Raw genomic sequence first — 23,343 nt, 5'->3', positions numbered from 1 at the left:
GTGGCTGGAGGAAGATGATGATGATTATGAACATTTTGGTAGGTATTTATAAAAAAATGTGCAGTGCATTTCAAAATATACTGTGAACGTAAGTTGCCTAATGGTAATTTTCTTCTTGGCTTGGTGCCCCAGAGGAAAATCCATTCGACATAGGGGAGAAGGCCATGGAGGTGGAGGACAAAGATGGAGGCGAAAAGGAGGGAGAGGAGGAGGGGGTGGAGGAGATGGGAGAGGACCAGCAGGACGGCCAAGGTGAAGAACAGGACCCGGAGAAGGAGAAAGACGAGGAGGATGGAGGAGAACAGGAGGAGAAGGAGGACAACCAGCTAGAAACCGAAGACACAGCTGACAAAGACGAGCCCATGGAGGGCGAACAGGATGAACAGGACCAGGGTCACGAGGCTGGAAAAGAAGAAGACAGAGCCATTCCAACAGAGGAAGGCCTGCAGCCCAAGGTCTGTCCTGTTCTCATGCTACAACCACTAATACCGCCCACTGAGAAGAAATTAAAGCACACTTACTACTCAAAGACAAAACTCATTCCAGTGTTCATGTTGGCTTTCTCTTCACTCTTAAATCGGTAGAACAGCACCTGTTAGAATCCTGAGACGGTTCCTCCACTTTTCAGCTGTGGAATGAATGAGTCCACATAAAGGTTTAATGCAGATCCCATTTCGCTGGTCTTCCTCCAGGAGGAGGATGAGGAAGGCGCAGGAGAGGACGAAGATCAGCCGGAGCCAATGGAGAGGAAGGAGCACGGTACGGACGGTCAGACGGGGGAGGAGAACATGCAGAGCGACACCGCCGTGGAGCTGGCTGGGTCCGCCTCAGAGAGAGACCAGGCTAAGGAGGTAGCGCCACTCTCCACACATGCCCCATCTCTCCCTCAGTGACACACTGTATTAGCATACAGAACTTAGCACGGATGCGCTGAAGCTGGTGCTCTGGTTGCATTCTCTATAATGTACATGATATAGACACACTTTTTGTATTTGTATTTTAGTTTGTATTCCAGGTGTACTCCTCAGTAACATAGTATGGTATGGATGCTTCTAGATATTCTCTGGTGTGTGTGTTTGTATGTAATGACGATGTAGCTACGTTAGTATGGTACTCTTGGTGTGATTCTCAGTGTTGTTGCTGTACTGAATTGGTATTATTGGTCATGCTTTGGGCATCTTAGATAAGCTTTGTGTTTTGTGCCATTCAGGAGCATGGGAGCGGGGCAGCAGACGCCAGCCAATCAGAAGGGCACGAGTCTAAGCTGATGGCCCGAGTCTCCCTGCCGAGGCAGAGCCAGGGCAAGACGCAGGTAAGAGCCATCGCCGGTTACCACGGGAACGGTGCGAGCCGCCCAGGCCGCGAGCCAACGCACGCTCACGCCCCACCCCCGTCGTTTCAGAGCTTCAAGCGGAAGCCCGGCCAGGCGGACAACGAGCGGTCGACGGGCGACCGGAACGAGCGCGTCAGCAAGCGGCTGCGCACGGTGGAGAGCGGGGAGGACCGGCGGCAGGACCGCGACCAGGCCGACGCCCGGCAGGAGTCCGACCTGTACGAGCACATCAGGGAGGGGGATCAGGCCTACGACACCCAGACATACGGTGAGCCCCAAAAAACGAGCCTCTGAGCAGGACCGTGGGCTCACGGGACCTGCCCAGCACTGCAGAATCTAGAACATTCTGGAATATGAGCCTAAATGGGCCTAAATATGACCTTTTCTTCTCCTCCACTTTCTTATATTTTTAATCTGTTAAAAGGCAAACTGTTAAACAGGTGATTTTGGATTTATGGGACCAGCACTTCCCTTACTGGGTCTGGGTATTTATGCTGTGCTGTGCTGTGCAGTACTATGCTGTACTGAGCTGTGCTCATTTTGTTCTTTTTTAAATTGCTTGTCACATTTTTTTGCGAATGCCACCAAAAATAGATGACTTGGGGCGACCTTGTGGCGCAGTGCGTAGGTACTGTACTGTACTGACTTAGGTACTGTACTGTGATTCCATCTCTTTCTCTGCTTTCCTCATCTGAATGCAAAAAAATACACAAGGGGAGGAGGCTAGTCTCCTTAACCACAAATAAATGAATAAAAATGGATGACTGGCACAACATGGTGTGAGCATGTGCTGAGCTCCAGTATCGTCTGCTGACAGACGCTGCCAGTGCGGACCAACAGAAGGCTGCAGGGGCCCAGCAGGACGAAGATCAAGAGGAAGATGATGACGACATTGCTATGGACGCACAGGACGAAGAAGAGGACCTTCAGGCTGTGGACGCCAAGGAGCTGAAGCCAGAGCAGTTGGACTCCGCTAAATCCAAACAGAAAGGTAACCCATCATTAGAAAACCCAAACATTCAGAAATGCACCCCTATGCACGTGTGAGTGAGTTTTGGGCAGAGGTGGAAAATCCAGGGGTCAGAAAGTCAAAGTCCTGCCATGTGTTTCTTCCACCCATGAACCCGTTTGACCTCCTGGTTGAAGACTTGTGCAAATTAGTATATCCAAGTGATTGAAAGAAAATACTGGGGAGGACTTTTACTTTCTGAACACGGATTTTCCACCTATAGTTTTGGGTGCAGAGTACTTGAGTGTGTATGTGCATACAGCGATCTCACAAACTTAATTTCCCAGGCCTGGAGAGAACCGAGCTGGAGCCTCAGAGACTGGGGGATGAAGATGAGGACGAGGAGGAGAGGTCAGAGGGCAGGCGGGATAAGGGAGAAGATCGTCCTGAGAGGAGCTGGGAGTCCACCGTCCACACAGTACCTGAGCTGCTGATGGACACGCAGCAGGTAACCTTCCTGTGACCCTTCACACGCTGGACACCATGTCCTAAACTCTGAAACCTTTACCTGTCTACTGGCTCAATGAATAGGGGCTTAGAATGCCTGTCCTGATAGCATAATCTTTCGATATCAGTACTAAGGACTTTTAAAGGGCTATAAAACTGTTCTCCATTACCTCGGTGCTCAGCACCCTGGTGATGGATGGTGAGTCATTGGTCCTTCAGCTCGCTGTCCTCTGTTTCAGCCTCCGCTCAGAGACCCAGAGGAGCTGAGGAAGGAGCTGGAGCTGCAGCTGGAGGCCTGGCAGAGACAGACTCCCGGGGGACAGGAGGAGGTAAACCGCAACGTCATGGCAACACCAGCTTCCTGTACAGGTGCTGGTAGTCAGTGTTAAAGAGCATTCAAACAGTCCTGAAGTAGCTGTTTATCAACTAACAGGCTTTGGATGCCATTCAAAATTTCACTGGGAAAAACTGTCACCAACCTACCCAGAAATGGAGGCTAATTGGACAGTTAGCCTCGCTAAAGGTGCAATCTGTGGATACAACACTATTTAATGCTCCCTAGATACATTGTAGCTGCCCCACAGACAATGCTTTGACCATGCAGATCTCTCTTTTTATGAGCCATTTCCTCCTTGTACCGCTGCTGACTTTCGGATGTGCGTATCACATGCGCTAATACAAAGAGTGTGAGAGCCCCACCACCCTCCAGAGTTCCTCTGTCTGACCTCTGACCTCTGACCCCAGGAGAGCGCAGCGGCCGCCATGTGGCAGCAGTACCAGCTGCTGACCTCGCCCCTGTCCCAGCAGCTGTGCGAGCAGCTCCGCCTCATCCTGGAGCCCACCCGGGCCTCCAAGCTCAAGTGAGCACCGCCTTTCCCGCAAACTGCACACAGGATTCATACTGTTCACATGAGTGTATACGCTTTGGATTTCGAAGTCCCTGAAATGTTACATAGATCAGTAGATCAGAATTCAGGGGATTCATACTGTTCACATGAGTGTCTACACTTTGGATTTCCAAGTCCCTGAATGTTACATAGATCAATAGCTCTTTCTTTCTATCACTCTTATTTAAGCTATATCCGTTCTATTCCAGTGTTGATAAACACTAAGGACATTGTGCCAAATTATCTCATATAATTCACTTTAGTTGTGGTTGAGCCTGATCAGCTTTGGACTGAATATCTCTTGTGCTACCGTTATTGATTTTACTGCTGCTTGCGGTTGTCCTTTGCACTTGGTGTTGGTGGTTTGTTATTTGCACCTGGTGTTGTTTTCCATAATGGCTTCATTGGAAAAAAAAAAGCATCTCCCAAAAGAATAAATGACGCGCTGATTTGGTCAGTGGTGTGCCGCACGTCCGGTGATTATGTGGGGCCATGGCCGGGGTCATATATTTCCCGCGTCCCCACAGGGGCGACTTCCGCACCGGGAAGAGGCTGAACATGCGCAAGGTCATTCCCTACATCGCCAGCCAGTTCCGCAAGGACAAGATCTGGCTGAGGAGAACCAAACCCAGCAAGCGGGAGTACCAGATCTGCCTGGCCGTGGATGACTCGTCCAGTATGATTGACAACCATTCAAAACAGGTATTTAACCTTTTTGACTTCGGTTTGGGACATGCCTATGAAGGGCAAGTGTGGAAAAATAGTGAAAATGCTGCCTTAAAATGGAAGACTGTCCCATAGGTCTTTGCGAATAAAACTGGGCAAGATGGTCTGTAGAAATGAGAAAACACCTTGTTAATCCTATGACCATGATTTGATACTAAGTGTTTGTAGATATTAACTGAATTGATCAAACACATGAACTGTTCAGTGAAGTCAGAAATGCAGGGCTGGAGAACCCTGCTGTATGGTGTTACACTGCATCCTGGATGGGATCCAATCAACTTGTGAAGTCAGTGGAGACAACTAATCTGCCTTATTTCTGTCTCTTGTGTGGAACAGATGGCTTTTGAGTCTCTGTCCGTCATCGTCAACGCTCTCACTCTTCTGGAGGTGGGGCAGGTGTCCGTGTGCAGGTGAGTGCCAAAGGACAGGAATCTCGAGGTGTCATGGAAATGCAGGTAACAAATCAGTGAGCGAGCTAACAAAAGGGGGCGTGGCTTCTTTCCACCAGCTTTGGAGAGACTGTGCAGCTGCTCCACCCCTTCCATCAGCAGTTCAATGACCAATCAGGAGCCAGAATACTGAGGCTGTGTCAGTTCCAGCAGAAGAAAACCAGGATAGCCCAGGTAATGCTTTCTTTTCTTTTATGACCTGTTTTTCATGTAGCATTTCACAATTTCTACAAGTCTCAATATTTGTGTTCATATGACATTGTATAGCAAGCAAGAGACACAGCATTCTGGTTGGGTGTCTAGTTCCTTGACTCCTCCTCTTCAAAACCATCTTAAAGGGCAGCACCTGTAATATTCAAGCCTTAACCCCAACTCTTTTGTGTCTTCTTCTCTTGCAGTTTTTGGAGAGCTCAGCCAACATGTTCGTTGCAGCTCGGCATCAGTCCTACGGCTCCAGCAGTTCAGGTGAGATGTGGGAAGGGTGAGGTGCTCTACGTCTAACTATAAAAGAATACAGTGAACAGGTCCCCTTGGCTCTACAGTGAACCAGCCTAGCGGAACTGCACACAAACTGTATTGTGTCGTACGGTGTTTACTCATGGGATCCGTGCCCTCCTTGTACCACCGATGCCCAACAAACAGGCCTTTTGGAGTTTCTGCGAGAGGTCAGGGAGTCGAAAGCTGAGGGAACAGTACCCCATTGAAACCCAGTGGGGTTTGTGAATGGGGCGAAAGTAAAAAACTCCCTCTTTATAGCGTTGAAGCAGGAACCATAGAGTTCAGCGGGTATCAGGTCTCAGTCCCCCAGGCTCCTCGGCCTCCCCCCACTGGCTGTCACCTGACGTGCGGGCTGGGAGTGCCGTTGGACGTCTGCGAAACCCGACCCCCCTTCTCTTTCTCCCGTCCGCAGAAACAGCGCAGCTGCTGCTCGTCGTGTCTGACGGGAGGGGGCTGTTCCTGGAGGGCAAGGAGCGCGTGACGGCCGCGGTGCAGGCGGCCCGACGCGCCAACGTCTTCGTCATCTTCGTGGTGCTCGACAACCCCAACTCAAGGGTGAGAACGCACAGGATACAACATTGACCTGATATCGAACTTAGCATCGTTCATTGTATTGTTTTTTTTTTTTTTCATTAAACTTCAGCGAATGAATTCATGAATCATTGCATTTATATAGCACTTTTCCAGATGGTCAAAGTGCTTTACAGTGATGTGGTGGAACTCACCTCAACCACTACCAATGTGCAGCACCCAACTAGGTGATACACGGCAGCCATTTTGCGCCAGAACGCTTACCACACGTCAGCTGAGGTGGAGAGGGAGAAACATTGCGATTGTTTGCCACAGTTTCCCACACCGATAACCATCCCATTCACACGGCTCATATTATATATTGTGCTACAGGACTCCATCCTGGACATCAAAGTGCCCATATTCAAGGGACCGGGAGAGATGCCAGAGATCCGCTCCTACATGGAGGAGTTTCCCTTCCCCTTCTACATCATCCTGCGGGACGTCAACACGCTTCCCGAAACCCTGAGCGACGCCCTGAGGCAGTGGTTCGAGCTCGTCACGGCGACGGACCAGTAGGTACCGAAACGGGACCGCACAGGACCGAAACGGAACCGCACAGGACCGCACAACGTCACTCTGCTGCTAAGCCCTCCGGACAACGGAGGCTTCCGGAAAAGACCGGCCGCTCACTGTACATGTGCCTTTTTTTCTTTCTAGCGTTTTATTAGTCATCGCGATTTGATAGCGACTTCCCGCGTCCTCCTCGTCTTCGAGAAGACGCGTTTCGTGTACGGTGTTTAAAAAAAAAGAAAGGAAGGAAAGAGGAAATAAATAAATAAACTGAAACTTGCATGTCTGAGCAGAGTGAAAAATGTGATCCGTTAAATGTGATGTCATCTCATCTCAGGGCTGGAAAGCAGCCCTGTGAGATCGGAACTGTTTGAATACCTCCTCCCCTGCAGTATTTCGTACATATTAGCAATCTTTTTAAAATGTAAAGTAGCTATTATGTTATGTACACATCCCATCTAAAGGTGAACTTAGATTACCTGCCAATAGAAGGATTTCCTGTTGTCGTTCAATTCAATTTTTTGCACAGCTATTTGCTGATATGACCCTTTTACCATGTTTGTGTGGCAAAGTTGCATGTTGCTATGGTCTTGATCCATTTAAACAGATTCAAAAAACGTGCCTTGAATAAAAGTGACGACTCATCATTTACTGTAATCTGAAATTCTTAGCCCGATCAAAATTTTTTTTTTTTGCATCGCTTATTTTGCCATGGAAAAAAATCAATATTTGCTGGACATTGAAGGCAATACCAAATCAACAAGTAAACATTAACAGGTCCCTATTGGAAGTCACACATGTATGATTCTCAGTATTGTTGGCTATTATTTTTAGAAAGTTGGATTGTCTGATGAGTTTTGTATTGTGAATACATGAATGGCTGTAACTTGCATTGGTAAAAGGATAGATAAGCATGGTAATTTGTTCCAAACACCTTTATGAAATGTACCCATGAATCCTGATGAAATGTAGATAAATGTTAAGAATAAAATCATTTTTGAATAGTGTTCTCGGAGTGCTGTCTTAATTGTTCCCAATCGAATCATAGCCCCAGGTTAAATTGGTCTGTTGCTAACCCTGTGCCGAAAAATCGAAGCAAATTGCGCATGTCCACTTTCCCACCCCACTCCACAAGAGGGCGGTGTACCATTGTTAGTATGTGTGATGTTTACATTTATGTGACGCCAGTGAACTCTGTGTGACACAAGGTTAAATGATAGAGCTAGCAAACACGTTAAGTATTCTGTTGGGTAGGCTATCTAACGTTAGCTAGCTAATGCTATTTGAATGGCCTCCTCAAGGATACCCCCTGTAACATTAAGTCTCAAACAGGTAATTTAAACAGCACATTATTTATTTTAGTCAATGAAATGGGATACTTTAACTCAATACAGCTAACTTAGCTTTATACCACTGGTAACCAACCCTGTTCCTGGAGGTCTACTGTACTGTAGGTTTTCATTTCAACTCTAATTCAACTAATTTTTTGTATCTGATTATACTAATAGCAGCTCAGTGAGATTTCCCGCTGTTCAATGAGTTGTGTTTTGTTAGGGCTGGAGTGAAACACTACGGGATGTTAGATCTCCAGGAACAGGGTTGGCTACCACTGCTTTAGGTTGTATCGATAGCTCCCTAGTTGACGAAAGACATGAGCTGACCAAATCGATGGCAGGGATAAGTTATGTCGGATGTATCAGTAAGTTCGCTAGCTACCATTTTACTAGACGGCTAACGTAGCTAAGCTAATATAATGTATACAATGATTTCAGTTTCTGCAGCGGCAGAAAGTGTTGGGACTGTACAGAACCATGCTGAGGACCATACGACAAGTGCCACACGAGCAAGACCGCAAATACCTGAGGGACTGGGCAAGAGAGGAGTTCAAGAGAAATAAAGGAGCCACAGATCAGGTATCATTATCTTAGGTACTTCCGCTTTACACAGAACGGCTAATGTTAGCGAAACAAAATACAAGGTCCTCTGTTGATGACTGCTTCTACAAATAACTAACGTTAATTGGTGGCAGTATTGCCGTCTTCAGTACGTTAACAATGAAACGTGTTAATTTTCTAATCCGGTTCGATAGCTATCCATCTCTGCACATTAGAATGAATTCAAATTGGAAAATATTAATTCAGGGTTGCACCAGGGTTTTTATATCAAGATTTCGAGCATGCCATGTATCTACTACTACAGGTTACGAGTGAATTGTACGATGTGTACAGCTGTTATGGGTTTTCTGTGCGTTTGAATGTGGGGTTTTCTTAATGTCCACAGGATGCCATTCGCATGATGGTCACACAGGCAAACATGCACCTTCAGGATCTACAGAAATCTCTAGCGCTGGCCAGAAGCTAGCAACACTAACGGAGGGACTGAGAATCATCATCTCTTACCGTGTTTTATGGGACTGGGGCCGTGTTGATGTCAAAATAACATTGAAGTTTTGGGACTCATTGGATTGGACTTTTCTTGCCCTGCATCCTAGACAAACTAGCATAACCCTTTAAGGGGTAAAACTTGTAGTTGAATGCACTTTAATTTACAAGCCTTTGTTGTTGCCTGTTCCTTATGGTAGCAAGCCTAGTTGTGTGCAGGACATGTTTTAGAAACGTACGCAGGAAGTGAGAAAGGAGATTACAGCAAGTGAAACTGGTTGTTTCAAAATGCGTATTTTATTAAGACATCATGGGGTTATCTGTTTGTGGTTTTACACAATAAATTATACTTAATTTACAACCATAGCCTGTTGTTTTCATACAAAAAATGTTGACCATGTTGTGAGCTCAGCAAGCTTTTGACACAATATAAAGGTGAATCTGGTGATGAAAGCAAATGTTTAAAGGTGGCATCATTTTGCCAAGAGATGTTTTAATGGCATGCCTATGTATTCTCAATTTTTGTCTCGCTAGTACTGTATATCAAATATTTTGAGAAATTTGGAGAATACAATTTAAAATATCTAATATTTTCATACAGAATGTGGATTCTTCATTGTGTAAACCATATGAATGAACAGCTATGGTCTTGTGGACTTTTGCCACTGAAATGATAGCTTTACTGTAATGTTCTCCCTTTAAACTAACGTTCATGTAACATGGTTAAAACTTAAGTGGTAATGGCTGACTCTTACCTAATAGGCACTGCTCTGTATGAGATTGTGTGTGGTTGTATGCATTGACAGCTGGCAGAGACACTAACGTGGTTATTCAACACAGATCAATAATATAAAAGCAAACTGATGTTTTTTCAGGCCATTTATGAGTGCATCAGGATTTGCATCACCATGGCTAAATCGTATTTGTTAATATACACTGATAGTACACAGTTTCTAAAATTTCACCAAAAAAAAAAAAACACAATATTGACACATAGCCAAAAGTAAGCCTTTAAATATTCTAAAACCTCTAGCAACATTGTCTTCTCACAAGTCCTTGGAGTCTCAAAGTTTAAAAAGGATGCAATAATGTGTAATTACTTCAGAAAAAGGCAGTGCATAGCTGTGAACATTATAAGTAATCTGGAAGTGTAGAAATGTTTTGAGAAAGTAACAGAATAAGGTACAAAAACTTTAAATGAGGATGGATTTGGGCATTAACAGTGAAAGTGGCTGGTTGACCCTCATGACCGTGAAACTGAGACATATTTCTTAACTGAGCAAACATTGCCAAAAACATTTTGGTGAATACACAGGGTAAAGGCCTGTCATAAAAATGTGAGGTGGAAGCAGGAGCTCCAGAGGAGGGAAAAATATGAAATGTTCTTTTGAGTGTAATTACATGAGAATGGATTGAAATGGTCTTTTTTGCTTACAGTAGATGAACGTCTTTTTTATAATGCTCTGTTGCATACGTGATGACAGATATCTTGTTCTGATGGTGTAAACTAAACAGGAGTCCTCTGGCTAACTGGTTAACCAAGGATATCACTCCTGATTGTACTCTAGCTCATCCTGTAAACAGCTGCCCATTTGACCTCGCATATAACATATTTACACATACTCACACTTCTGTACACAATCTGTACAAGCTTAAAAAACTGTTACAGAATAAGTTGTAATGGCAAGTAGACGGTGGGCTGGTATCACAAAGCAGGATTGCCGAGTTAGCTGGATAACTCCACTGAGTAAAACCTGGAACAGCTCTTTTTTACTTCAGTCCATGTTCCAGATTTGAGAGGGTTCCAGTTTTTACTCTACTGAAAGAAAAACAGTAGTGTTTTTACCCTACAGAAGTAGTGTAGCTACGAGCTAGTGTAGCTACTTCAGTGATCCTGCTTCGTGATACAGGCCCCAGCTTGTTAGCGCTGCCTGTGTTAGCTCTCCTCGTGCACACCGGTCCTGAGCAGCTGCAGCTGGGCCTCCAGGTAGCTGATCCGCTCCAGCAGCGCCGCCCGGTCCTGCTGGGCCTTCTGGTCCGCCTGCCACCGGGCCTCCTGGATCTTCCTCTCGTACCAGCGCTCCATCTGCGTGGAGACGGCCTCGAAGAAGTACTGCGTCACCTCCACCGCGTGCATGGCGTTCCGCTCCTGGGCGAAGGAGGGCTCCGCCGGCCGGTCCGCGAACACCTCCAGAGTGCGGGGGGCGCCCCCCTGCTGCCTGTCCCGCCTGCCCTTAGTCCTGCCCTGAGGCTGCTTTTTCTGGTGCCTGGCCCTGTCCCTCTCCCGACCGCGCTCGCGTTCGCGGTCTCTGTCCCGGTCGCGGTCGAGCCTGCCCCCGCAGCGCCTCTCCGTGGCGGGGGACAGGCTGCTGGCCCTGCTGGCTCTGCTCGTCCGACCCCGCCCCTGCCCCTGCCCCTGCCCCAGCCCCGGGTCCAACAGGTCCATCCCCTGCAGTTCCTGGTCCAGCCTCCGGAGGTCAGCGAAGGCTTGCGTGCGGTCTTTGGGACGCACGACCAGGGGAGATGCCGGCAGGGACTTGGGAGGAGGGGTGGTGTGTTCTGGCACAGCATGTCTGTCGTCTAAAGGGAAAACAATATATTTAATAATACATAATATGTGTAATTCAATATATGTAATACATTGCATATAATTAACATATTATAACGTACAGGAAGTTATCACATAGTACAAGAGTGCACCAAGGGCCATGTGGTGGGGCAGAATCTCATGAGAAAGGTGAACATGGCCTGATTATGTCTTGTTTTAATCACAATCCAGATTGTGCCTAAGAGCATACATGACCTCACAATGACCTTGTTTGTGCGATTATGTAATGTTCTACGTTAGTTACATAACACCGAAGGCGCACGGCCACAGACGGCTCTGCGTTTACACACTCGCATGTGAAACGGTCCAGAATGGTGGTCGCGCGGCACGCCTACCTGGAGAGCTGTCCACCTGGACCACGAAGTAATGGTGGCCCGGGGCCTCCGCAGCAGGGGTCCCATTGGCTGGGCCAGCAGGGGCCAGGGACGTGGCGCTCCCTGCGGAGAGAGGCTGGGGCAGCGCGGCCAGGCGCTCGAGGCTCCCCTCCGGGGCCACCTCGGTCCCGTGCGGGGCCTGGCCCGGCTTGGGGTGCCGGCCGTCCCCGGTGAAACGCACCTCGATGTTTTGGATCTTGGACAAGCACCAGTTTTTCAGGTCGTTCACCACCGAGGCCTGCTTGAAGGACCAAGAAAGAGGGGAGAGGTTTAGCACCTAGCGAAATGCAGAACAGGCTCGAATTGCACTCTTCCTACATGAATCATGAACATGAATTCAACAAAAATTTCAGTAGTGAAATCCTATGCTCTGTCTTTATAAATGTTACTCTGAATACCAATATAGTGTGCACAATGAATAATCTAGAGTATTCCTGTTACCAGACCTGGGTCAAATACATATTTGTTTTGAATTCAAATACTTTTCTACACTTTACTGATCTTGTCTAGTGTATTGGAACCAATGAAATACTCTCAAAAAGTGCAAACCCTGCCTTCTGGTCATATTGGCAGGCTCAATTACACCAGGCCAGATCAATAGAGAACAGAAAAGTATTTGAATCCTAAACAAATACAAATTGGATCCAGGTCTGCCTGGTACCATACTGAATGTGCCCTGCTTTCTTTCAGATTAGAAATGATAATATAAATCTAGTGTTTTTGGTCGCCTTGTACGAAACGCACGCATTTACTCAGTGGCTGTAACGTACGGCTCACATTGACCTGTGTGAAGTGTGTAGTCCAGTGAAGGGGGATGCTGAGCAACAGTGCCGTGCGTTACCTGTCTCTTTTCTCCCTCCAGCCGCTCCAGCATGGCCCTCTGGTCGATTCGGTGGAGGCACTCGGTCCTCTCCGCCGACACCCTCTCCACCGTGATTTTATCCAGGGCTTTGATCTGGTGAAACCAGAGCAGTGTTAACACATCCAGAGCTCAGTGGAACGACTTGTTTTAAAGCACTCCCTTGATTTAATGCAACAACCACTGCAAAATTGTAAGCAAAGCGGTTTTATATTTTTGTATTCAGCCTGGCTTAAAACATATGTAGCTCACCTTCTACTCTAATGTTAAAGTTGAGGTACCTGTACAGATGTATAAGATCTGCATTTGAGGTAGCACCGTATTTGTGGTAGTAACCGAGGTGATGAAAGGAGACTTTGTGGGTTTATTGACCGTACCTGATGCTTGCTCTTGCGGTCAAGCTCCCCCAGTTTGCTGTTCATCCTCTCCTGGACCGTGTGAATCTCCGACCGCATCTCCTCCTTGGTGGCCTCCAGCTGGTTCTCCAGCTTGGAGATGAGGGGCTCGCAGCGACAGCCGTTCAGCGGAGCCTGTGACGGGCGAGCGTTCGGGTGAGAGGGGGGCACAAAGACACAACCGCAGCGTCACTGTGTGGTCTGCCGTACGGTCACAGTCTACCCTGCGGTCACAGCCAGTGCTTGCGGTCCGTGCTCACCTGCATGATCTTGCCGTTCTTCCCGCGGTACAGCGTGTACAGCTGATAGGCCTTGTAGCAGTGAGGAGGTTGGGCCGGGGGAGCCGACTGGGCGGAATTGTGCTGCTTGCCCTTCTTCCTGTGGGCGGCCTCACTGTGCTTGTTCTCTCTCTGGCACAGGGGTTCCGAGAGCGAGGGCTGCGATGACATCACAAAGTGACACGTGACATCACTCCACCATGGCTGGTCAGTTCCATTTAAGTGCAGTCAATAAATGCATAAAACTCCCATACTGTGTTCTAAGGTGGTCTAATAATTGATTGAATTTCAATCCTGACAGAATGAAAATGAAATTTACCACAAGTTTGCTCCACCAGTAATCAAACTACATCAAGCCAATATCGGCTGTGAAATGAGACAGCTCCTTGATAGATAGCTATAAAGCTAAATCAATGGCTCGGTGACCTGATGTCCTCAACAACAGAGCACATCACCAGAGATGCTCATGTGTTTTACCTTCTCCTTGTGTTTCTTCCTGTTCTTCTTGGCGGGGCTCTTTCCCGTGTTCTCCGCAGTCTCTCTCGCGCGTTCGCCCTGTCTGCGGGCCACGTAGTCACTGCTGTGGGTGTCATCGGCCGCAGACACGCTCTCCTGTAGTAAATTCCATTTCCATCAGGGGGTCACACTGAGTTTATTTTTTGTGTTCTGGCTGGGTCCGGTGACCCTGGAGGCTGGTGCCTTACCTTGCTGGGCAGCATTTCGTCCCTGGGTACGGACTGCGCCCGGCCCTCGGCTTTCCACTTGTCCCGTCGCTCCCTCACGCTCCTGCCCCGGGTGAAGCTCTGAACCTGGTTAACGGGGGAAGAGGCACAAATGCATAATCAGTGCCGTAAAACATGGCCGCCATTCTCTGTGGCTTAGAGTTTCCAGTTTAAAGATTAGCTTGACCAAAAATTCCTGACTGGCAGCCCCTTTAAAATATGGTTACTAGCATGCAAAACTCTGGACTAGTATCGTAAAACTAGACTAATTTTGACCCAGTATAAATTCACTAAGTAGTGGAATGTTTGTCTGGCCATACAGATACAGTCTGACATTAAGAAATGGCAATAAAAACACTGCTGACAGGTGTGTGGTCCAGTACGGACCTGAGGGGCTTTAGCTAGGAGCAGAGCAACTTCAGGATTGTTGTGTTCTCTGGCCTGGTCCAGCGCAGTCTGACCAGCCTGTAAATGCACACACACATGCACACACAAAAACACAGTCATATGAGCAAAACAACCCTAAATCTTATTTGAAATGACATACAAAATCAAACACTACAAGCAGAATCTTCCTGTCCGAAACACTAGGCAGTCAACACAGCACAGCAGACACACAGACAATACATATATATCGCATAATTTCACAAACTCTATTTCATAGTTTGATTGAATAACTTTCAGTTAACATTTTGCCAAGACATATCCGTTCCACCCTTAGAGCTAAGAAATTTGGCACATTATAGAATGACAATGAGAAATATATAAACTGCCAACAGCCCTGATAAGCTGGCACAGGGTCTGTTTGTATTCCCGTCAATAATTAATCTCAGCAGTAGAGGAGAAAAAGGCTGATACTAGCCTCGCATGGTTTTAAATCAGGACTGAATCACAAAGGTTTTCATGATTTGAGACATGTCAGCTCTTCAGCAAACAGGAGAAAGGACTGTAATGGACAGAAGACCAAAGCCTTAGCCATACTGCTAAATGTCAGCAGTACAGCTCCTCAGAACAAACTGAAATAAGCTCAAATGTAGCATACGCGCTGAGCCAAACTGCCAGGGGCACAGACTCTCCATCCAAGCGTGACTACAGCCGAATGCTAAACTTTAACGATCCAACCGCGGGCACTCACACTGTTCTTGACGGAGCTGTCAGTGCCAGCCTCCAGGAGGAGTCTGACCGTTTTCTTGTGGTTCAGGGAAGCAGCGATGTGGAGGGGCGTGTCTCCAGCCTATTCGAAACAACATCCAGCGTCCAATTACTGTTATTAGGGTCAATCTTATCTGCGGTTTCATAATGTTGGTTTGTATAAACTTCAAAGGAACATGTTTAACCTGATAATGACAACAGTAATAGGTGATAATCAGTGTAAGTTAATAGACAGTTATGAAAACACTGATGTCAGCCTTATCATTTACATTTTCTTGTTTCTCCTGACTGAATGTGACTGAATATGAAATCACTTCACTGTTTTTTGAGTGAAAACAATTTTAAGCAAATTTAGAAGAATATAATTCCTGCTACTAATCATTTATAGAATATATAGAAAAGACATTTTCTACCAATAACATACATGCATATGAAGTCACATATTCCAAGCTAGGAATTATATTTGACCAAAATATTTAAAAAGTAATGCAGTAAAATTGTCCGCCTGGAATATATAATTGCGAAGATGCATTCTTTCAAATATATTTTGTTTATTTTTTTATATATATGAAATGTTTGTGCACATCAACTGGTTTTATATGGGTCTGGACACCACAATAAGGGCAGAGTGAATGGAACCATGGTGCAGCCATGTTCACTGACCTGATTCTTCTCATTGACAGAGCAGAAGGCGCCCAGGAGGATCCGGATCATGGCCACATGATTGTAGCGGGAGGCGACGTGCAAGCAGGTATCGCCCACCTAAAACAAACAAGTCACTATCACTGCTTGGACCAGCATCAGCGGCGAGCCTGTCTATTGCTCTATACTGGAAACAAGACAAAACTGAACCACCTGGGCCTCATTCCTTCTAGAGCATTCTTTTAACACTGTCAGCTTGAACAACAGGGAACCTTACACTACTGAGGAGCACCGGACCGAGGAGTATAATTAGATGCTTAATACTTAATCCTAATTGCCACTTGCTACCCCGGTGCTTCTTACAGAAAAGGGAAAGTCCTCAGCTGGTAGTTTAAACACCTGACCTTCCCTGGGAGCTGTGAAAATTCAATTTTTTCATGCTGGGTTGGCAGCATATCAATGTCAAGGATGTCCTGCCGCAGAATGAGCTTATGACAAGTTGTCCTGAGGGAGAGTTACAGATTTGTCTGTGGATTCCATTTACTATGGGCTTATGTTTACAGGAAAATTCATAAATGGAGTATGTGAATCATAATAACTGTACAAACACCAACTTGTATCAACATAGAACATCAATTACTGTATCTTTGAAATATCCTGTAATGTATATTTGGTAAAATGGATGTAGGGGAAACTCACATTATTCTTGCTGTCTGGCCTGGACCCCCCAAGCAGGAGCAGCCGTGCGCTTTGAGCATGCCCGTTCTGACAGGCCAGGTGGAGGGCGGTGTTACCCGCCTGACGGGGGGGGGGGAGAATGGCAGTTAAGTCACTCCAAGAGTCACACATAAAGAGCTTAATACAACACATCAGCCCCACTGCTCTCCTTCTGCTCATGGGGCCTTTAGGTTCTGGGGTGCATTTTTGGTCACATGTATAATAAAATACACAGAAAAAGTACAGAGAAGAGTAAGAAGAGTCATTCTTATGTCCCAGGTCTTGACCAGCCACCTTATGAATACAGACACAATGTACTTTACATTGGTCTGGATAATATTAAGATATGCTGTTGTGTATAAATGACATTTAAATATTTATAATTTTTAAATACATGAATCAGATCAATTAAATCAGTTGCTGTATTTCGCAATATCACCTGTCAGCAGGTGCACAGCTGGTTATTATAAGCCAATTTCTCTCTGACACCAGAAAGACACACTTGGTAAATAAACTGTCAAGATACTGCTGCATGAGGAGGAGCTCTGTGGTTAAAGGCTGCTTTGTGCCAAGGGTGCGGCTGCGGCACTGGCAGGCACTGTCCTCCTCTGCCAGCCAGCTTCACTCTTCTCACACACCTGTAGCCAATCAGCTCGCTTAAGGGGCGGGATAAAAGGCAAAAGGTGGAGCACCTGACAGAAAGTGGTCTGTGTGCACTGTCTGAGGAGAAGCTATGGGAATGATCTTGGAAGGTTTGGCAACCTGCCTTTATTTTGAAACTGACCGTGAGTAAGTCATCTCTTTTTTCTTGTGTTATGTTTACATACATTTAAGTTGGAAAGTCTCTTTTAGTGGCCTGGGATCTAGAGAGAACCCTGAAAGTTCAAGGTAGCCTTCAAACAAAAGTGTGTGCAGACTTGATTTTAGTTGACAGTACCATACATAAGTTTGCTCTGAGAATAGGCACCTTGAATCTCACCTTGTTTTTTGCATGGACGTTGGCTCCTGCCTTGACCAGCAGTTTGACGGACTGACTGAATCCATGCCAAGAGACCTCGTGCAAAGCAGTGTTGCCATCCTACAAAAGCAGTGAACTACATCATTCTCCCAATATCCTGGTTATCGTTAACGCTTTTCATAATGAATATTAGGGGAATCAGCAAGCCACATCCTCCAACTCATTAAGTAACATTCATCAGAAAGCATGTGTTTTCTGGCATACTGTCATACTGTCATGAGTACACCTGATTCTAATGAGGTATTGAAGACGAGGCACAGTAGCTGGTATTTGCATGGAAGCTTATATCAATATTCCTTTAGAGGTAAAGATTATTTGACCACACTGAACCAGGCCAAAGTTATTTTTCAACATGGCTTTTGTAAAGCTGCTTCACTGTGATAACAGTTTACGTGTGTTATCATACTATCTCTGTGGCTGGCTTGTAGGTTCCATGTTTGTCTTGTCTCCTCTGTCCGCTTCGCAGCATCATGCTTGTTTGTTTTTAACGTTGCACTCGCCCTCTCCAGCTGGGGCCCTATCTAACCTGACTGAAGCCCTCTCTTTCTCAACTTGTATTTACAGCACCTTTTGTGAAAACTGTCCGTGTCCTGTTCTGCACGTTATCTCTGCCGACGGTCGCAGCGTCCCGTGTTTACCTTGTCCTGTCGGTCCTGAGCGCACCCTTCCTGGATGAGAGCGGAAATGACATCACTGTTTCCCACCACTGCCGCACGGTGAAGCGCTGTCTGGTCACCCTGGCGAAACAACCACATGATGGCACGTTCGATCATGCCCTCCTTGTACAGTCAGCGCTTCCAGCTAAGCTAATCTGCAATGCTGGAGTCATGCATAATAATTGTTTCATTATAGGATGAGAAGTTTGCTTGATTAAAAATTAGAATTATCTTCGCTCAGTTACATTACTTAATAAACTGTAATATACAATAACTGCAATACATCCCTTACAAAAAAAACAAATTGTAATTGTAAAGATTGTAATTATTGGAGTATTACACAATATTTTGGGCACATTTTTTACAATATTACGGCAGTTATAATGCAGTATCACCACTTCATGTGCAGTACTCATGAAGTAGAACTCTTTTGTACTGCATTTTAACTGCCTTGTATTTTGGTTACACAACAGGAGGGCCGCCCAATCATGCTCCTGGAGATCCACTGTGCTGTAGGTTTTCATTTCAAACCTAACTTCACCTGATTCTAGCATCTCAATGAGATCTCCAGCTGTTGAATGAGATGTGCTTTGTAATGGTTGCAATGAAAACCTATAGGACAGTAGATGTCCAGGACAGGACTGGGCAGTCTGCACTACAGTATAACTGCAGTAGCTGCAGTAATTTCTTGTAAGGGATGCTTAATATATTCAGTGCCCAATAATGTTGAATTAATATCACCCTGATATAAAACTTAATTGACAAAAGGGTTTATACCATTTTCCACACATCAATAAGTACAGAACAGAAAGGTGCATTCATTCTAAAAATGAGAGCATAATTAGCCAAACATACAACAACATCCACCATTTTAATCTACTGACGATACACATAACGGAAATATTAGACAACTGCTCCTTCATGACAATCTACTACAACACAGACAGGGCCGTAACGAACAAGACTGTAACGTGTTTGTCACCAGCAGACAGTGGTTAAAACAAAGCTGCAGTGAGAGTCGGTTGTCCCTCAGGTCTCAGAACAGCCTTCATTTATGCAGAACCATAAATGATATTTCTGCAAGCAGACAAAATGATTTCCTGAAGAGGACACGGAGACTCCAGAGGGCCGGGTTAATGTAGGTAATGGCGGAAAGAATGGCACGTGCCAATTTCCAAGCAGAGCTTTGGCCGTTCAAAGCAAGGCGAGACAGTGCCCGGGACCAGAAACCATGCAGCGAGTGACGGAGGGAGGGAGGGAAGGAGGGAGGGAGGGAGGGACGAAGAGAAACGGTGTACAAAAGGAGTGATTTTACACTCGCTCAGGGTACGCTCTCTGACCTCCTTCAATCTCTCTGATCTTCTAGGCTCCCTCCTAGCCTTTCTCCAATGCAGTTCCCCAGCTCTCTCCTCCCCATTAAAGTTCAGAGGGGCCGAGGAGCCTGAGGGTGCGGTAGGGGCCGATTCTGGGCTCAGTGACCAGTCAGAGAAAATATTGGAGAGGCGGAGGGTTTGGGCGGCTGCTGTTGGAAGGGGTAACGTGAACCCCTGGGGGCTGGGCATTGGAGAGCTGGCTTCATGGAGCAGGCAGTCAAAATAATCCCACTCCAGGCCACTGGAGGTCATGATTCTACTAGCAAACCTTTCTTTAAGAAATGAAAGGGCGTCTGCAGGAAAACCACACTGCGATTACACAACGCACCAGAAAATCGGATTGTGTTCATGCAAATCTGTTTTGTTTCCTAAGCAGTTCTTGCACATTAAATAGTACATTTAACCACATTTAAGGATATCATTAAATAGCCTCCACATTTAAAGATATCATTAAATAGCCTCCACATTCGGCATTCCCATTAGCTTCATCATAAATGTGAATATTCGTCTTTCCGTAGTCAAAGCAGTATTACAATTTTTCACAAAGTACAGGAAATGCTGAGGAAAACAGAACAATGGTCCATGTGATTCTTCCAGCTGGAATGTTAGTGAGAAACAAAGTGAAGAATAATCCCAAAAAAGAGGAAGGGTCCTCGTCCGTCACTTACATCGTCCTGAACGTCCAAGTCGCAGCCGGCCTTCAGCAGAATGTGCACGACCTCGATGTGACCTTTGTACGAGGCCAGGTGCAGGGGAGTGCGGCCGTACTGCGGACACAGAACACACGCGCGCGATTGGCAGGCTGTCACATCCGTCCGCACCTGCCCTAGCGTGCTAGCGGCGCAGCGAAGTCGCTAGGCTACGAGGCTAGGCATCACAATGTATGAGCGAGGTCAGCGCGGCAGGGCGGCCAGGCGCAATCTGTCAGCCCGCAAAATCCATTTGCATTATGAGTTAGATGTAAACAAACACGTTTAATCCGGGGTTGCAAAAAGGATGGGGAACCTTTTGTGGCCCAATGACACATTTGACCCAGAGAGATTGGCCCAGAGTATTGGGTAATCCCCAGATGGTAGAATTATTAGGTTTAGAACAGTTGTCCATTGCTATGGGGGAAAAAAACAAACCATAAAGTATTCATAAGTTTCAATTGTGTAATAACCATAAGTGTAAACACTCATTTGTATCCTCAGATATATACATACTGTATTACACATCATTTACCAAATTGGTTAAAGTTTTTACTTTAAAATGAATTTGCCAATCTCAGACTACATGCATACACTGCAGGTACATTTTTATAACAATCATGCCATGCATGCTGTGTTCTAATACAAAAGACACAATCTAAATAAGTTCAAGTCAATCACAAGAATTAATTTCTTTGTAAATTTACAAAGAAATTCAGTCCACATATCTTGACAGCTTTGCCGGATAAATCTTTTAATGCCCCAGCTGGCACGATTATTAATGACATTCAGAGAATTTTGCTTCCTTCATACAGTACATAATGAAACCTAATGTCTGTATTGCGAACCAGCTCTGTCATGAACCTGTTTCCTAAAACACCGGCTGCCACATTTAAACGCTGCTTGCTTAATTAATGCTGTGTAATCACGGCCTTGCCGTTTATCCAGGGGAGGAAACATGGTGGTAAAACCCATTATCACACTGCATGCACAGTATGAGCTTTCCCCTTGGAGTCCCAGCCCTGGAGTAGGGACTGATGCCGTTAGTGGGTGCAGCCCTGAAAGGCCGGCGTCGTGTTTCACTTGGCCCCGCCTGGAGAAGTGCCACAGACCCGTTTCAGGTGAACCCATTCAGGGTGGCAGACCGCCGTCTCCCGGCAACCGCAGACGGCCGGGCATTCGGGACCGGAGAGCTGTGTCAGGCTGAGGCCCGCGTTTTTGGGTGACCTCCACCAATTCAGTTTCTGACACCCGCATTCACTTCCACTGACACCAACCCCCCCCTCCCCCATCTCCCTGCCTCACCGGTTGCCTGTTTCAAGCCCAAACTCTCTCCTCCTGTTCCTGGATATTAAGCATTCGTCAGGGATTTGGGCCAAAACCAACACATGAAATATGACTGAGTTTCCTGGCTGGATGCAGACGGGCGTGAAACGACTGAGTCTGACAGAGCAGGAGAGGAGAGCCGGCCGCTTCTTGAAAATCTCAACGTATTTAACCGTATTTAACATAACGACTAAGCAAACATGCTCTCACGCTTTGTGCACATATCCAGCAAGTTAAATCGTTTAGACTATAATCTTTCAGGTTAATGCTTTCATATTACGTGCATTAGTCCGGTCAAAAGAAGCAGAGCCTGTTTGAACCGGGGCGGTAGGCCTGTGTTGAGCGGTGTTTTGTGCAGGAGCGTGCTGAGGGAGTGTATTTATGCGGCTCTGAGAAGACCTCCCGTCTGATCTCTCCGTGTCACGTTTCAGTGCACAAGGACAAGGCCTGTGACTCAGTGAAAGAACGCAAAGATCCGAGTCAGATACCCAGGTCTGCGCGGACGGCTCTAGTTAATCTTCATTAAAGCTGTTCCTTTTCACACCTGTAGACAGCCGGCCGGGGCAACAGGAGATTTACTTCCTACAGCATCGGCAGGGTCAACTAAATCAAACAGCCGGCTCATTTTTTAAGAAGCTTAAAAGCACCCTACGGGTGACACCTCAGTATCAAATTCCAGCACCTCATAGATTTTCCCTATTCCTGTCTCAAGCAAAAAAAAAAAAAAACGAAACAAAAAAATAATAAATCTCTGTCACTCGTCTCAAACTGTGAAAAGCAACAGTGCCATATAAATGGCATGGCACATTCCTGTCATTAGGATCCAATGTCATTTAATTGCAGTTGATCTTTCTGAATGAAGTCTTTTATGCTGGTTTATACTTGTTGTTCTCAAATGTCTGAATGGTTTATTTTCACTTATCTCTCTTTGTGTCGGGCTGCACATAAGGAAATGATTTTAAAAAATCAAGGCTATACAAGAAATGTCGTATTATATTCTAAAATTTAAAATGGCTGTATTAACAACATGCTTGTCATGCTTGTCAACATGTCAAAATGTGCTTAATATATGTAAAAAAATATATCAGTTCTTGCCATTACATACTTTTAATTCAAAGCTTATTCAGTAGGTGTGCACGATATCAAATTCCAGGGCCGATATCAATAACCCATATTTAACTGGCCATACTGGTCAATGCCAATGCTGATGCCAGTCTGCCCTGTTTTAAAGCACAAACACAAACTCCAGCTGAGTTTCCACATTCATGGAAGAAGTAGGTGAGCACAAATGTCAACTTATGAAGGGAAAATGCTGCAATGTTTATTTATACAACATAATATGTCAACTTGCATATTTTATCGTTAAGCAGAGAACATGAGTCTAGAGAGGTACAGTACTACTGAGGATAGCTTTGCTTGTGAGTTTGCCTGAGTAAAAAGAACACTATTTCTTGCGTTCATGATTCTGCATCCGCTGTACTAGAGCTACGCATGGGTCTGTTCAGTGTCAGTGAATCAACGCTGAGCTTTTAACCTCGTGGCTGTCCTGCTTGATGATTACGTAACGAGAAAACGAACGGCGATGTCACGCGTGCCCGCTCATGCTCACTGCGTCCTCATTATCGGAAACGTTCTGATGTCCCGCTGCTCAGGTGGAGAGAGCCGTAGGCAGTCAGTCACAGACCGACGTGCGCCGTCCCTCCAGGGAAGCACATAGCTGC

At 46.0% G+C, this 23,343-nt stretch overlaps 3 protein-coding genes across 9 annotated transcripts in view; 2 read left to right on the top strand and 1 right to left on the bottom strand.

Moving 5' to 3' along the window:
* Positions 1–7,439, top strand: part of mdn1 (midasin AAA ATPase 1) — a 45,982-nt gene extending 38,543 nt beyond the window's left edge. For all 3 annotated transcript variants that reach the window (XM_064339952.1, XM_064339951.1, XM_064339950.1), the window contains exons 89-102: positions 133–455; positions 693–851; positions 1,211–1,312; positions 1,403–1,601; positions 2,151–2,324; positions 2,630–2,790; positions 3,029–3,118; positions 3,534–3,649; positions 4,204–4,378; positions 4,739–4,812; positions 4,911–5,025; positions 5,250–5,316; positions 5,762–5,904; positions 6,253–7,439. In XM_064339952.1, the coding sequence (XP_064196022.1) occupies positions 133–455; positions 693–851; positions 1,211–1,312; positions 1,403–1,601; positions 2,151–2,324; positions 2,630–2,790; positions 3,029–3,118; positions 3,534–3,649; positions 4,204–4,378; positions 4,739–4,812; positions 4,911–5,025; positions 5,250–5,316; positions 5,762–5,904; positions 6,253–6,438 (2,084 nt within the window). In that variant the 3' untranslated portion in view covers positions 6,439–7,439. The remainder of the gene's footprint in view (positions 1–132; positions 456–692; positions 852–1,210; positions 1,313–1,402; positions 1,602–2,150; positions 2,325–2,629; positions 2,791–3,028; positions 3,119–3,533; positions 3,650–4,203; positions 4,379–4,738; positions 4,813–4,910; positions 5,026–5,249; positions 5,317–5,761; positions 5,905–6,252) is intronic.
* Positions 7,440–7,602: 163 nt separating this feature from the next.
* Positions 7,603–9,174, top strand: lyrm2 (LYR motif containing 2). Its single transcript, XM_064339948.1, has 3 exons — positions 7,603–7,764; positions 8,205–8,345; positions 8,713–9,174. The coding sequence occupies exons 1-3, from the start codon at positions 7,720–7,722 to the stop codon at positions 8,791–8,793; spliced, it is 267 nt and encodes an 88-aa protein (XP_064196018.1). The 5' UTR covers positions 7,603–7,719; the 3' UTR covers positions 8,794–9,174.
* Positions 9,175–9,677: 503 nt separating this feature from the next.
* ankrd6b (ankyrin repeat domain 6b) overlaps positions 9,678–23,343 on the bottom strand; it is a 37,172-nt gene continuing 23,506 nt past the window's right edge. For 2 of the 5 annotated variants that reach the window (XM_064339946.1, XM_064339945.1), the window contains exons 3-16: positions 20,276–20,374; positions 18,217–18,315; positions 17,540–17,638; positions 16,543–16,641; positions 15,865–15,963; positions 15,185–15,283; positions 14,437–14,514; positions 14,032–14,136; positions 13,805–13,939; positions 13,310–13,486; positions 13,032–13,184; positions 12,637–12,750; positions 11,757–12,036; positions 9,678–11,393 (exon numbers count right to left, since the gene is read on the bottom strand). In XM_064339946.1, the coding sequence (XP_064196016.1) occupies positions 10,750–11,393; positions 11,757–12,036; positions 12,637–12,750; positions 13,032–13,184; positions 13,310–13,486; positions 13,805–13,939; positions 14,032–14,136; positions 14,437–14,514; positions 15,185–15,283; positions 15,865–15,963; positions 16,543–16,641; positions 17,540–17,638; positions 18,217–18,315; positions 20,276–20,374 (2,280 nt within the window). In that variant the 3' untranslated portion in view covers positions 9,678–10,749. Of the gene's footprint in view, positions 11,394–11,756; positions 12,037–12,636; positions 12,751–13,031; positions 13,185–13,309; positions 13,487–13,804; positions 13,940–14,031; positions 14,137–14,436; positions 14,515–15,184; positions 15,284–15,864; positions 15,964–16,542; positions 16,642–17,539; positions 17,639–18,216; positions 18,316–19,574; positions 19,901–20,275; positions 20,375–23,343 lie in introns of all 5 variants that reach the window. The other 3 variants (XM_064339943.1, XM_064339944.1, XM_064339947.1) reach the window with 3 other exon arrangements.

The sequence above is a fragment of the Anguilla rostrata genome, chromosome 6 (genome assembly GCF_018555375.3).
Source record: "Anguilla rostrata isolate EN2019 chromosome 6, ASM1855537v3, whole genome shotgun sequence".
Taxonomy (NCBI): domain Eukaryota; kingdom Metazoa; phylum Chordata; class Actinopteri; order Anguilliformes; family Anguillidae; genus Anguilla; species Anguilla rostrata.
The sequence above is the reverse complement of the archived record's forward strand: the minus strand, read 5'-3'. Positions and strand labels throughout refer to the sequence as shown.